The following is a 15170-nucleotide window of genomic DNA, read 5'->3' as shown; positions in this document are numbered from 1 at the left end:
CCTACTTACCTAGTAGCCCACAAACAGAAATACAGCCAGTTTAGTATTTCATCTGAAATTAATCCAAACCTTTTGAGATTCCATTCGGCACTTAAAGTGGAAAGCTGATAAATCTCAAGTAAATTTTCCTGGATGATACTAGGTAAAGAGTACTAGACAAGGAACCAGTTGTCCTGTGTTATGTTGTTCTGGGTCATCAAGAATCTGGATGATCTCGAACAATCACTTCAGCTCTCTGGGACTCACTTTCCTCCCTTGGAAAATGAAGGAATGGTTACCAAGGCCTTCCTAGTTCTAAAATGTTATTATTCCAGTTGAAAGATGTGGAATCAATGATGTGAAGAGGAGCTCATGGAAGCATTTGAAAGCACAGTCTCCTTTTCTTAAGATGAAGCACCATTGATACCCACAGACATGTTAAGAAGTTTAGGGGTTAGGGCCCTATACATACTGAAATTATGCCCATTGTGGTGGATCAAGACGTATGTGGCTGGACCAGAAAGGAAGACAGATGAATATAAACTCTTACCTTTTAACTTCTTTGGCATCACTTGCGATGAAAAATCCTAAAGTACCTTCTTGGATCTTAAGATGGTTTCCAGGATTAATTAATATACTGCTCAGTGAACAAAAACAAACAAAGAAGATACAGTTGTGAGTTCATGTTCTGAATAAAACCTTGAAGGCTACACTGTACTGTTAATTTTATAGGGGGCCCACTAGTCTAATGATTTTCCCAAAGATGTTGTCTAGAGCCTGATGTCCAGAGTCCCAAACATTTAATTGGATAATGCCATCATAAAGCTCTGATTCTCAATTCTCAGGCTGGCATACTCCCAGTTGCAGAAATCAAAGCACATCTAGGTTTTAGGGCTGGGCATGTATAATGGGGTTGCCATCATGGGCTTCTCATCTGAAGCAAAGTTCCTAATAATGTTGCCCCTTGGAAACTTCTGTTGATGGTCAACATTGAATGTGATTGGTCTATTAAACCTATTGCTACACCAATTTTCCATTACATGGCAGAGCATTAATGGGACCCCTATATGCATCCAGAAACATACATATATACATGTATTACTGCCAGGAATGGTACACGACACCTGTAACCAATGCAGAAGCAAACATAACATCTGCACGACATCGGTAAAGACATGGAAGTGGATTCCACGTGCAGCCTTATGTAGAAAGAATTGGATCTACCTGAATGGGGAAAAAGAAAAATGCCAGCAGTTGGAAATGATTCCAGTCTGCTTTTACCAGAATGCATGGGAGTGTTTGAATAAAGTGTGTGTCTAGTACATCCTGATTGGGGCAAATTGTAATTAGAAAACAACATGCAAATTATGCCTTAAAAAAAACTTCCCCTTGCAGGGAAGTATACACTTAAATATACACTGTTCTATTTCAAAGTGTTATAAATAGATTAGCTGACCAAGTTGTGTTTGGACTGACAAAAGAGATACATGAATCCCAATCTAATAAATGGGTGAAACAAACAAGTTAAATTTTCTCCTGATCAAGAGCAGAATACAGAAATGTATTACAAACAGACTAAGATGAGGCTTTGGGCTTAATGGACACAGAATTTAGACCCTCTGAATGTAGCAATAGATACAACAGAGGTATTCTCTGATCTGAAAAGCTGGCTTTAAGGTAAAAGATGTTTGGAATCCAGCTAAAGGAAGTCCTCAACTGTCTAAAATAACCAAAATGGAGGATGGTAATTAACATGGAAATTTTTTACTGCTGGCAAAACAATTCCAGAAAGGCGCTGTGGACAACAGGGTGATGTGTCTGTAGCAATACAGGAAGGACCAGGTGAACTTTCGTTCTGTTGGGAGGACCCAGAGTGGATCATTATTGCAAAATAATTGTTTGTGGTCACAAGAACATCCACTATTACCCATAACGAGACCTGACAGAAGGAAACCAATCCTGTGTCATCACTGTCATTAACACTGAATAATAGCAAGAGACCAGGATGATTGGACTGTTCTGTCCTAGAACTACAGGCAACAATGACATTCTTCACAAATCAGGAAGCAGCAGGCCACACTAACAGCAACAGCTTGCAATGGACAGTGGCACTGTACAGGCACCTCCTAATTACCCCTCTGCCAATTCTTTACATTGGTTCAACAGCTCTCTGACTTCTCATGATCATCAGGGGGAAAGGGTCAGAGCTTATACAGTTTAGATGGATTCCTTTTTCAAAGCCAATTAAATGTGATGTCTTAGAAGGGCAGAATTCTGGATTCTGCACACTTTCTGACCCCTTTGCTACAAGGCAGTTCTCGTATGCCCTGGCTCTGCAATCAGAAATTGGGCCCAATTTTGGGATGAGCACTGGGTGTTGTATGGAAACCAATTTGACAATAAATTTCATATATTAAAAAAAAAAAAAGAAAGAAAGAAATTGGGCCCAAATTCCAGCATCAACCATTTAGTAGCTGTCTGACTTTAGGCAAGTTACTAAATCTCCCTCAGACTCATATCCTCACCTACAAGATGGGCATGATGATAATGATAGTCTTTCTTCAGAGGATTAAGCAAGATAATGCACAGAAGGCTCACTGCATATTGGTTTATTGTTACTCGTATTATTTATTATTGCAAAAAAGACAAAAGTATATTTCATCTTTAATGGAATTATCAGATTCTCTTTAGCTGGTCTAATGGAATGGAACACAGGGCTCCTTATCAAAATATCCTGTTCATAAAGAGATAAAGTTACAGAGTGAAGAACTGTACATTCCAGAATAATGCATAAGGACACACATGAAAAATTCTAGGTACTTCTAGTGACTAAAGAAGCTAATTTCAGGGAACCTGGGTGGCTCAGTCAGTTAAGCAGCTGACTCTTGATTTTGGCTCAGGTCATGATCTCATGGTTTGTGAGTCTGAGCCCCACATCAGGCTCTGAGCTGACAGTGCAAAGCCTGCTTGAGATTGTCTCTCTCTCCTTGTCTCTCTGCCCCTCCCTGCCCTCCCTTTTCTCTCTATCAAAATAAATAAACTTTAAAAAAGAAGCTAATTCCTTAAAGTTGGAAAAATCTACATTTTGATATGTATTTATATAAGAGTATAAAAAAAGCTTCTGAGGAAAAAAAAATCCTATCATGATTTCAATGATACAATTCAAAAGAGGAAATTTGACACTCATCAATGTCTTGGTGACACCTATGTGCACAACAAGCTTTGCACAGAACTCTTTTTTACATTATGTGCTTCATTAATTGCACTCCAGTGATCAAGCCCACTGTGTCATGGTGGGACGACAGTGATAGCAAGGTTCCTATCAATGAAAAGTTTCTTCTCATTTCCTCTGTTCTTTATCAACAGTGAACAAGAATTGGCTTACGATGAGAATTTGGGATTGTCATTCCAGACACTGTGGGTTGAGATCATTTATTACAGCTTTCAAGGCTGCTTTAGTCAAATTAGCGTGGCAGAGAAGAAAGATGTGGGGCACTGATGTAAAGCAGATTTGTGTTCAAATCTGTTTCAGCGCCGATGCTGGTTAAGCAAGCAGGTACATGTGTCGGGCCTGTGAGTTCAGACCCTGGGTGCCACTAAGCCTCACTCTCCTCATCTATGAAATGGAGTGAATAATCTGTAGCTTACAGTGTCACTAAGAGAATTAAAGTATTAGATGCTGGAGAGGATGTGGAGAAACAGGAACCCTCTTGCACTGTTGGTGGGAATGCAAATTGGTGCAGCCGCTCTGGAAAGCAGTGTGGAGGTTCCTCAGAAAATTAAAAATAGACCTACCCTATGACCCAGCAATAGCACTGCTAGGAATTTACCCAAGGGATACAGGAGTACTGATGCATAGGGGCACCTGTACCCCAATGTTTATAGCAGCACTCTCAACAATAGCCAAATTATGGAAAGAGCCTAAATGTCCATCAACTGATGAATGGATAAAGAAATTGTGGTTTATATACACAATGGAATACTACATGGCAATGAGAAAGAATGAAATATGGCCTTTTGTAGCAACGTGGATGGAACTGGAGAGTGTGATGCTAAGTGAAATAAGCCATACAGAGAAAGACAGATACCATATAGTTTCACTCTTATGTGGATCCTGAGAAACTTAACAGAAACCCATGGGGGAGGGGAAGGGGAAAAAAAAAAAAAGAGGTTAGAATGGGAGAGAGCCAAAGCATAGGAGACTATTAAAAACTGAGAACAAAATGAGGGTTGATGGGGGGTGGGAGGGAGGGGAGGGTGGGTGATGGGTATTGAGAAGGGCACCTTTTGGGATGAGCACTGGGTGTTGTATGGAAACCAATTTGACAATAAATTTCATATATTGAAAAAAAATAAAAAAATAAAATAAATAAATAAATAAAGTATATACTATGTGCTGAGTGACTGCCACATGGTAGATCCTGAACGCAAGGTCACTATTAATAGTAAGCAAGGCTATGAAAACAACTAAAGGAGCAGCAAATAATCTCTCACATTGTCTCAGCTCTCCATTTTGTCCTTGGTGCTAATAAGCTACCAGGAGGCACCCTAATAGCATTTGAAAGACCTTTTTAACTGACTGCAGGATCCAAAACATTATATCCCCATACAACATCTGGTGACAGACTAATTTGGACTGACTTTTGGTTGCAGAGTGGAGTAGCTCTCTGTTCCTCAAGCCTTGTGTAGTTCCAAGGACATCACTGACTGTGTGTTTTCTTTTGGACGTGAATAAGAGGCTTTGAATCAACTCTCTAAATCATGTGTGAGGCTGTATGCTCACCTTTGCAGCTATCCAGATCAGGCTAAGGAAGCCTTCTGGGTGGGAATTGAAAGAATGAGCCTAGATCTTGAGAATAACGAAGGAAAGAAATCTAGATACATATGAATGTTCATTGTGTTGGATTCCACTCATACATTTAAGGTTTTGATAGAGAAGCTTGTGTCCCTTGTTCCAGGGGGCCACTGCTTGTAATACTCCCTATGTAAGGGTTCAACGTTTCAAAGACTCTTTGAGGAAATACGTTACTCTCTTTAATATGGTAGACATTAATATGGTAGTCGCTATCCACTATCCACATTCCATATCTAGAAAATTTAAATAAAATGTTAATCCTCCTCTTTTTGAAAATATAAAAAGATAAGGATCCTAGACAGAAGTAATTTTTTTTCCCAGTAAAGTGCCTACTACCCTCAGAATATGTTATTGACCTCCTACTGGGAATATGTAAATCTTTCCAAAGGTCTTTGATCTCTTAAAAAGAATAGCCAACATTAAGTTTGTTTTGTTCTAATGACCTGCCAGAAGCCTCCCTCCCCATGCATCACGTTAAATCAGTCTCTGGTTCCAATTCTGTCTAATTCACTAGCTTATCAGAGATAAACTTCAAAATGTGTCATGTGAAGAATCAAGAAAATCTCTAAGAAAAAGTCTATATATCAATTAGCAGAATTCCAATAGGGATATCTTCTTGGCAAGGGTGGACTTTCCCTCATTTCAAGGAACCTATAAATTACCCTCTTTCTTCTATGACCTTGCGAATTTCAACAGAAAACATTCAGTGGCAGCTGGAGGCAAAGGGCTTATGTAGCTCCTCCCCGGAGGATTCTTGCTCGCTCCCTTTTTCTTTTGCCCTCAGACTAGTTTTGTATCTAGACCGATTCTTTGGTTCCTTTCCCACATGTGAAACAAATATATATTTTCTGTGGGAAACCCATAGTTGAATAAAGGGGTGAAAAGCATGATCATGTTTTATTTGCTTTTGTAAATAAGTTTCTCATAGTAGCCAGCTTAAAGCCCTGTATGCAATAGATACTTTTCAACTACTGGTGGAATGAATGAAAAATATAAACCATTGGTCTCAGTTCAAAAAGTGTTCCTTTCCCTCTCCTAGAAGGATAAAGGTAGCCATAGCTGTTCTTTCAAAGACCAAGATGTGATTCTTATTAGTCAGCCCTACCAAAGGAGTGACCACACCTTTACTAGGGGGTTGGCAAATAAGCGAACAATCTCCCAGACGCACTAAGTACAAAAATGTACGTGTATAAATATATAAACAGCTAGCCACTTGAGGCATAGGAGCAATTAATTTCAACATTGAAAACACCACTCACTTAGAACCAAAATATGTGTTTCTCAACTAAAATGCAAAAACACGGAACTGGCTAGCAGGGCTTTGTTCAACAGAGAAATATTCTTCCCAGATTCCTTCGGAAGGGGAACTCCAGGGCTCAAGCTACAATGCATTTCATTGTGTAGGTCTTGCTGAACTTCAGTCAGGTTGGAGAATCGGGGCTTGATGAGGCAACATGATTTATTCTTTTTCTCCACCACTTAGGGATAACAACTAGGAAACATCTACTTATTCCTTCTTCAATCATCATCAATTTTACTTGTTTGCTGTTTTTGGAGACAACCAATGATGAATAGCTCAACTGAACCCTATTTTTTAAAGGAATCTTTTATCCATTGTGGATAAATATGATAGGTCTGTATTTCTCCACCCCACCCCTCAGGTTTTGGTAGGTGTAATGTACCATTCCCTGAGCAATTACAAAATTATCACTCACATGAGAATATAGTTTGTACTTGATAACATGATAATTATATCTGTGTCTAGCAAGCTAATGGGACTTCATTAACTACAGCAAGGGAATCAGAACCATGTAAGACTTCAGTTCATGCTGTGCCCAGATAAATCAGGCCACTGGTAGGTGGCCTCTTTGACCATCCATGGTCATATATGATTGCTATTGGTTGGCACTTTGCTTGAACTAATTGTTTCTTCTTTCAAAAGTACAACTGCCCTGCAGTTTACGGGCTGTGTTAGGGCACAGCCTACAGAAACCCCAAATCTCAAATCTTCTTGCTTTTCTGGAATTTTTCATTTCTTCTGGGCTTTCAAATAGATGTTGCTGGAGTCCCACACAACTAGACACACACACTTTACTTATAGAATATACAGAGGAGACACAGTGTGTATTCCATGCTTCCATATACTTGAGCCCAGTTCACCCACACAGAGACAGCATAATAAAGATTGCTCCCAGTTGGTCAGACTCAAATGGCTGCCGTTGTGGTCCGCCAATGATACAGGCAAGGGATTGATTAGCCCGAACCCATCGCAATGATTTTGGAAATGGCACTTAGAAATATACTGTGCACATAAGGAAAACAGTAGCCATATGGGATGGGGAAAAGATCATTCATTTGGGAAGGCCAATGGTGGCTATTTGGCTCTGGGAGCAAGCTGTGTCACTTTCTGGTACACTTTACGACAAGTCATGCTATGTCACAACATGCCTCCACCACAAGATAAAAGGACTCAAAGGCCAAAAGCCAACAGCAGAGGTGCAGCCACTGTGGACCTTTGAAGATGCAAAGTGCTGCAGTAACTTCTCGCAGTTGGATCATAACAACAATACCAAACTGACAGGAAGCCACCTCATGGTCACACATCAACACCAAAAACCACAGAAGAATCTGACTTTGGAAAGAGTTCCAGACGAATATCCCCCACCACACACACACACACACACACACACACACACACACAATTACAAACACGAACATGTGACAGTGATTCCAACCACGGAGAAAAACAACTCTTGAGTAAATGAACACATGGGCATCTCAATAGTATGTTTTCAACAATACTGTTTTAGAGAACACATTATCAAAAAACTACGCTGGAAACAGTAACTGGAAAAGTTAAAAAAAATGCTATCGATGAGGATTTGGTCATGCTTCATGCAACAGAAAACAGCGGCAAAACGGGGTGATGTCACATGGTGAAAACTGAGATACTTCACATGAAGAAATATGCCCAAACACGCTAGGGAAAAAATAAAGCCATGAGTTCATCTCCTTAAGCAGTACTCATTCACTGAGTTGAATGTGATAATCTGGCAATTTAGTAGCAGTGTTCTATGTATTGAGTACTGTCGAAGAAATAAAATATGCAAGATGGTATCATCAAAACAAGTGTAAGGGGGAAAAAAAAGTTGAGTATAAGAGCTTGGTCTCTGTTTTGTGGATAAAAGGACACGGATCCTGCTCTACAAACTGGAAACGGGACATGGGGAGGAGGAAGTCACTGGGAATGTGGACGTGGTATGCAGACAAATGGCACAGAGTCTGGTGGGCACCAAGACACATCAGGACAGGACAGAAACAGACACCAGGGGCTGGAGAGAAGCGTCCTCCTTCTCAACATCGATAACACTTGTTCCCATCACTGGTGCCATGACTGAAAACAGGGATTGTACCTGTTGGTTTGTTAGGTTTCCTGCAAAGAAGTTAGTGCGTCATCCAAAAGAATCAACAAACTAAACAAGAAAAGCAATATGCTATTTCCAATTTTTATGTGCTCTAGTTGGAGAGGGGTTTAAATATAAATATACATATATATATATATAAATACATATATATACATATATATACTAGACAAGGGAATGAGATTATATGTATGTGTATACATATATATAATCTCTATCTTCCTGAATTCTTGGCAAATGGTTAGTCCTGTGGTGAGCAGTGAAGATAGAGGGTGGGGGTTGGGAGGAAGGTTAACGAAGAGCGCATACCGCTTTCGGCTTCTGCAAAACGACAAGAAAAAGAATTTAAAATCAAACAATTTGATAATAAGTTGACTGACACCAGAAGGAGAGAAGGAAGAAAACCTTTGTTTCAAATTATTTGAAGGATGCATGTGAAAACAAGGTTTTTCAGCAGAGCATGGAAACAGCGTCATGGGGTAAAACAACAGAGGAGGTAGTTCAACACAGGCTGGAGGCAAAGGGGTGGAGAGAAGAAGCTGGGTTCTCTGAATTTTCACACCCAGCTGCTTGGAGGATAGGGGAGGGGAGGAAATGGGAAATTCTTAGATGAAAAACAAAATCCTTATCTCAGGAAGGGTTAGAAACTCAATCCTTTTTAACATGGATATTGTGTTTGGTAAGTTCAGTGTTTTCTCAGAGGTGTGATCCACATTCCCTCAAACACACCTTTTTCCACAAGAACCAATGTGCTTCCACACTGAGACCAAGCCACATGTGAGGATTAAAGTTGGTAACTGCACACAGAAAGCCAAAACAAACCCAAACAAGTTCTTTTCACTCTTTTCTGAAAGAAAAAAAAAACTAAAAATCTGTATCTATAAATATGGCTTTGTTGAAAACATCTCAGATTGGTGAGTTAATTGGAGGGTCCATCAAAGAAAAGATTTTTGTCTTCAGGGATAGCTGTTAGTTATTTTTCTTAGAATAGTGACAGCAGATTCACACTGAACCATTAACAGGCTTTTTCTCTCCCTCCTTGTGACCAAAATGTGGCAGGTGGGAGATGATAGGTCAAGGTTCAGGGTGCGGACTCCTGCTTTGAAATTATACCAGAATGGTCAAGAAACAATACACGGCATTAGTGCCACCCACACCATGACACTTCTTTGAGAGATGCACAGAAGTGATAAAGAGAGGAGACTGAATTACAGAGTTACCGACGTGGCAACATGAAGAATATCATTTGCAAAAACCCGGGAGACATGTTTCTCCCTACACAGGCGCCGGTGACTATTGGCCTCCATGTGGGAAAGCAGTAATTCCAGAAACATCCGCTTTATCTGTTGAACAGCAAATAGCCAGGACTCTGGGTTTTTTGTTTTTTTTTTTTTTTTTTTTTTTTTTGCACATAATATTCTTCACTTTGCCAACACAGAAAAGAAAAATGTATATATACATACTTGTTAACTGCTATGGCCGTGTTCTACATGTGGCCACCAAATCCACCATTTTTTTTTTCTTCCTCTTGGTTGATTTGGACTTTCAAAATAGCTTAGCCTTTGATCAGATTTTGTGAGCAATCTGATCTGGTGGTTAAGGTAATATAGCAAACACTGGATTGATTGACTTGCTTACAATCCAGTGTTTTTTCATTGTGCTTTGTTTGTTCTTTGTCAGAGACAGACCATACATTTGGAAGTCTGGCTTCATTGAGTTATTCATCCAGATAATGAAAACTCCTTAGATGGTGATAGCAGGCATCTTCTACTGTTGCCCTGCACTTACCGTATTAAGGCATATGTCAGAGGGTATCTGCACTCTACACTTGGGCATCCATAGGAAGACTTATTTACTATAGCTAGGAGGAAACCTAGCTATAGGTTTTGTCATTTCAGAGGACAAAAGCCCATGCATTTCTCAATGAGCTCTTTCTTCCAAACCCATTGATAAAAATTGGGGAGCAAAAAAATCAACTCTATTTTATCTGTAATACATATAGTCCTTCATCAACAAAATCCCCTGTTAATGGGATGCTTCCTTCTTCCAGTGTGAACTCATATATTGACTGGGCTGTTATCTATTTCAACCAGACCCAGTCCCTCATCAGTCTGATCTGCACATAATTAAGTGCAAAATAAATAAATAAAGAGAGCTCCTGCCTCTGAGCCTGCTCTCCTGACTAATTTGCATGAAGCTGATACTCTGCCACCTGGATTTCGGTTGCACCGGGAAAAGCACATATGGTACACAATAGGCTGCTTGCAATTTGGCTATCGGGAGAGCTGGCGTGTCCCATCACAGCCCTGCCCCATCCCTGCTGTGAAGGAGGCCAGAATCCACCTGCTTCACGCTCACCGCAGTAAAAAGGGGTTTGAGGACAGGGGCTGCCCCCGATTTTGTGCACAGAGGGTAAAAAGTGCAAGTTGGCATGATCAGCTGGCGATCTGGATGCCTCATCACTCTCCTCCGGAGAAACACTTTCTGAATGCCCACTGGGGCATGAGATGGAAGTGGCAGTATCTGGTTGGGTACGCCATGAGAAGTGCCCGAGGGCCCGAAATGTGCTGCACCAGGGTTCCAAGTACATCAATAACGTGTAAGAAACAAGTGGGGAGACCCAGACTCTTAGTGCACTCTCACATCTCGTAAATGTCAGCCGGCCACCAGGCTGTGGCAAACTTACCGGCTCTCTCGGTTGGCGGACTTGTACTCAATGGCTATCATCAGGAGCTTGAGCTTCACAAAACACAGCCTGCAATGAGATGGAGAAACCTCCCAGTCAGTGCTTCTGAATGACCAGAGCCACACGACACTGTTACGACCTCTCCATCGCCCGATGCACTCATTATTCCAGGGACCTCCATTCCATAGTCACTGTGCCAAAGGGAGGGGGTGGGAGCGACACCTCCCCATCCTCCCCATTAAACCTGATTTCTCGCAAGTGATAAGGCGCTGAATGTTCAAAGTGCAAATTGCACTCGGGTCTGGATGTCTAGACACAGACCCCAAGCAGGGATTTGTGCCTGGGGATTTATGCTGGGCCAGATTCATTAGTTACTCAGTCGGGTAGTAAAATGTTAACTGCAGGAGGAGGGAGGTATTTGGAGCAGCTGGACCTGTTATTTGGATTCCATTTCGGTCTTTTGTACAAATGGCTCGTATTGTTGTTCCGAGCAGACCCCTGTGTGCTCAGAATGATGGTAATAATCCTTAGCCTCCGTGTAACTGCCCAGCACATGACTGTGGCACCGTCACTCTTGGCCTCACCCAAGCTGTCTCACCTCATCTGCCCGGTGCTCTCACTTGCAGCCCAGCCTGCTTTGAGGTTGCCTCGTTCCTGCCTTGATGCGATTCCTCCCCCACATGCCTTCTCTTCTTCCAGCCCTTCCTCCCAGGCCCCCGTCAAGTCCAACCTTCTGTGCAGCTCTTCTGTAGCCCACCGCCACCCTCTGGCTCTCTGTTCCCAGAGAGCCACAACCTGCAACAACCTGCAACAACCTCCTTCAACCCGAAGTCAGCCGCACACTGGCTGTGGCTGCTCCCCGTTGCATTCTGTGTCTGAACTTTATCTCCTCAACCAGTGTGACTTCTTCAAGAGTCTGAGACTTATTTAGGGGCTCCTGGGTGGCTCAGTCGGTTAAGATTCCGACTCCTGACTCTGGCTCAGGTCATGATCTCAGGGTTCATGAGATCGAGCCCTGCATTGGGCTTGACAGCACAGAGCCTGCTTGGGATTCTGTCTCCCTCTCTCTCTCTCTCTCTCTCTGCCCCCCCCCCACTTGCTCTCTATCTCTCTCAAAAAATAAATTTAAACAAAACTTAAAAAAAAAAGTTTGGGACTCATTTGGAATTCCCCATAGTACTGTCCGTGGAACCACTGACACACAGAAGCTAAATAAATGAAAGGTTTTGCTTACTGGGGTTCTAAGAAAATAATAAAAGATCCAGTGAAGTATTTATGGGTAAAGATGTTCAAGGTGGTAATATTTATACAGAATAAAAAACAAGTTACCTAAATGTCTAATAATGAAGCAATGGTTAAGTAAAGTATGGTACAATATGGTTTTAGCATTCAAGATGAGTTTTTAAAGAATATTTCAAGGTATAAGATTAATAAATGATTGTCATATAGATACAAACTTCTAAATTATTTGATACAATTAGGTGAAAATACATATTTATATACTCAAAGAAATAAAAGCACACACAAAAGAATTACATACATTCTATATGCCAAGTATCAACAATGAGCATATGTTTTAAGGACTTTCTGGATAATAAAACATTGGCTGACTGATAGATTGAGAAATGAGTTGATGGTTATTGATGGGTTGATGGCTGCAGCCCCATAAGAGGGTAGGGGTGCACCGGTTCACAAGTCAGGGCCATCCTTGGTGCTCTCCTTTAGTCCCTACAATATCCCTGAGAGAGAGAGAGAGAGATGGCCTCAGTTATTCCAACATCTACTTGTATCTCTATATCACGGGTGATGAAACTGAGGCTCAGAACACCCATGTTAACTTGCCCAAGATCCCCAACTAATACCTGGCAGGATACACATCCTTAGCCCCAGGGAAGCCTATTTCTTACTGGGAGAGATAGATAAAAAGCAAATATACAAGTGGTAATACATTTCCAGAGGAGGAAAACACTGTGCAGAAAACAAAACAACCGAAGAGGACGAGGAGTACCTGGGAAGACCCATAAATACAGGGAACCAACTGGTGTTGCCAAGGGGGAGTAGGAGGAGGGTGGGCAAAATGGGTGAAGGGGAGTGGGAGGTACAGGCTTCCAGTTATGGACTGAATGAGTCAGGAGATGAAAGGCACAGCATAGGGAGTATTGTCGGTGGTACTGTATCGCGTTGTATGGTGACAGATGGTAGCTCCACCTTGGTGAGCATGCAGCATAACACGCAGAACTGTCCCAATGTTGTACACCTGAAACTAATGTCACACTGTGTGTCAACTATCCTCCAACAAAAACCCCCAAAACCAAAACAACCAACCAAACAAAAAAGGGCAACTGGGACGATGTGTTATCTGCAGTGGTCCAAGAGGACCATCCTGAGAAAGTGAAGTTAGAGCACTGAGCCCTGGAGGTGATGAGAAGAGGCAGGCAATGAGGATCTGGAGAAAAATCTTTCCAGGGAATGGCAGCAGCAAGTGCAAGGGTCCCGAGGCAGGAAGGAACTTGGGGTGTCTGAAGATCAGCAACAAGGGCAGCTGGACTGCAGCAGGGTGAGCAAAGTCACAAGTGACAGTGATTAGGTCGGGGAGCTAGGCAGGAGCAAGTTTGCGAAGACTGCTAGCCACAGCAATGAGTCTGCTGGTCTGTCATTTATTCTAAGTGAAATGGGAGGCTTTGGGCTGGTTTCAAATAGAAAAGTGGCATAATCATGTGTGAGACTTTGTGGCTGTGTTGCCTGCAGGTAAGGGCTTGGTGAAGGCCTCATGCTCTCCGGTGGGAAGAAGACCGAATTGCTCATTCCTACATGTGAGGTCACGGTCTTCCTATTGCTTTCAACAGACAGATTTCAAAGGACCACTTCATCTAGGCACATTTGGGCTCTCCCGGTGATTTGCAGGTTTGCTGATTCCTGCCAGCAGACTCTAATGACCTGGGCTTTGTGCTGATTACGCAGTTTGCTGAAACACCAATCCAGGTATCCAACTACAGCTGGAAAAACGCTCTTCTTAATTTATGTCCCATAGAGAACTGCTAACATGCACCCTTTATGGGGCTGTTACTTGTGGAGCTTAAATTGTTTAAAATATCAGATGGCTCATGCAATATTTGTTGAACCAAATTACCAGGGTAGGTAACCACTTTCTAATGTAAATAACAGCTAAATGCCAAAATCTCAAGGAGAAAGCTGCTCTTAGCACATGTCACGAAGAGGCCGATATGCTGATACCCTATGAGCAGCTGGCCACTCTGTTTTGGGTCTCTGTGGTTCATGGGATCATGGACCTTAATTGCTTTAATGACCTGATCCTGTTGGTAGAAGCAAAGAAATAGTCCACAGTAATGGTGAATTATGTCTTCCTAGGTACTACAATATCATTTACCAACTAGGTATAAAAAGAGAGAAGTTTTCCAACGCAGGATAGTCAGTAAAATCTACACGGCCTTGTGCACATTCCTTAACCTAGCAGGGTGGACCAAGGAGATCTCTGAGTCCTCTTTCATGACTTCCAAATCCGTATCTAAGATGACTGATTGTACACTGCTTTACAGAAGCCTCTTTTTAAGAAGCTCTTTGACCCAAACCCAGCCTTTACTCACTGGTCAAAGGGGGAGAGGGCAGGGACAGAGTGATGTCAACAAAGTAATCATATGCAAATAGTGCCACAACCATGGATTATGGGATTCAGGCCCACCCTTCTCACAGAGATGACAAAGAGGGGCAACTTGCTCAAGGTCAAATGGCCTTTACGAAGAAAGGCCAAAAGTGGAAATTAAATCTCAGTGGTGGCCAGAAGCCCAGCATGGAGCATTAGGCAGTGCAGCATGTTTAAAAATTCAGAATGAGATACTAACAGGTGATTTCATATAAAAACTAGCCTTTCAGCTTTCCTTGATAAGTCAATCATAAATAGCCACACTGGAGCCACATTTTGTATAGCTAAAAGGGATGCGAGCTTGATGCCCTTATACCTCTGGATGGGACATGTGCTCTCCACTATGCCAAGGTCCCCTGCACTCCTTACCCTACCTCCTCATTCTTCACTCTTTGTTGCTCACTCCTGCCTCCTACAGACACCTAAGTTTTTAATCTCTGCTCTAACTAGTATCTTCTGCATGTCCGCAAAAAGCACATCTTGAGTAATTTGCAATTTGCACTAGAAACAGAACTACATCCCCCCTATTAAACATCAGGTTTTTTTTGTTAGATCCTGCCACAGAGA

General features: G+C 41.9%; 1 protein-coding gene across 5 annotated transcripts in view; it reads right to left on the bottom strand.

Moving 5' to 3' along the window:
* The window catches only part of KCNMA1 (potassium calcium-activated channel subfamily M alpha 1), a 734126-nt gene that overhangs the window by 137072 nt on the left and 581884 nt on the right, over positions 1-15170 (bottom strand). For all 5 annotated transcript variants that reach the window (XM_030334400.1, XM_030334401.1, XM_030334398.1 and 2 more), the window contains exons 16-17: positions 10943-11011; positions 530-616 (exon numbers count right to left, since the gene is read on the bottom strand). In XM_030334400.1, coding sequence (XP_030190260.1) covers positions 530-616; positions 10943-11011 — 156 coding nt within the window. The remainder of the gene's footprint in view (positions 1-529; positions 617-10942; positions 11012-15170) is intronic.

This window comes from Lynx canadensis, chromosome D2 (genome assembly GCF_007474595.2).
Source record: "Lynx canadensis isolate LIC74 chromosome D2, mLynCan4.pri.v2, whole genome shotgun sequence".
Classification (NCBI taxonomy): domain Eukaryota; kingdom Metazoa; phylum Chordata; class Mammalia; order Carnivora; family Felidae; genus Lynx; species Lynx canadensis.
This window is presented reverse-complemented; position numbering and strand designations above follow the sequence as displayed.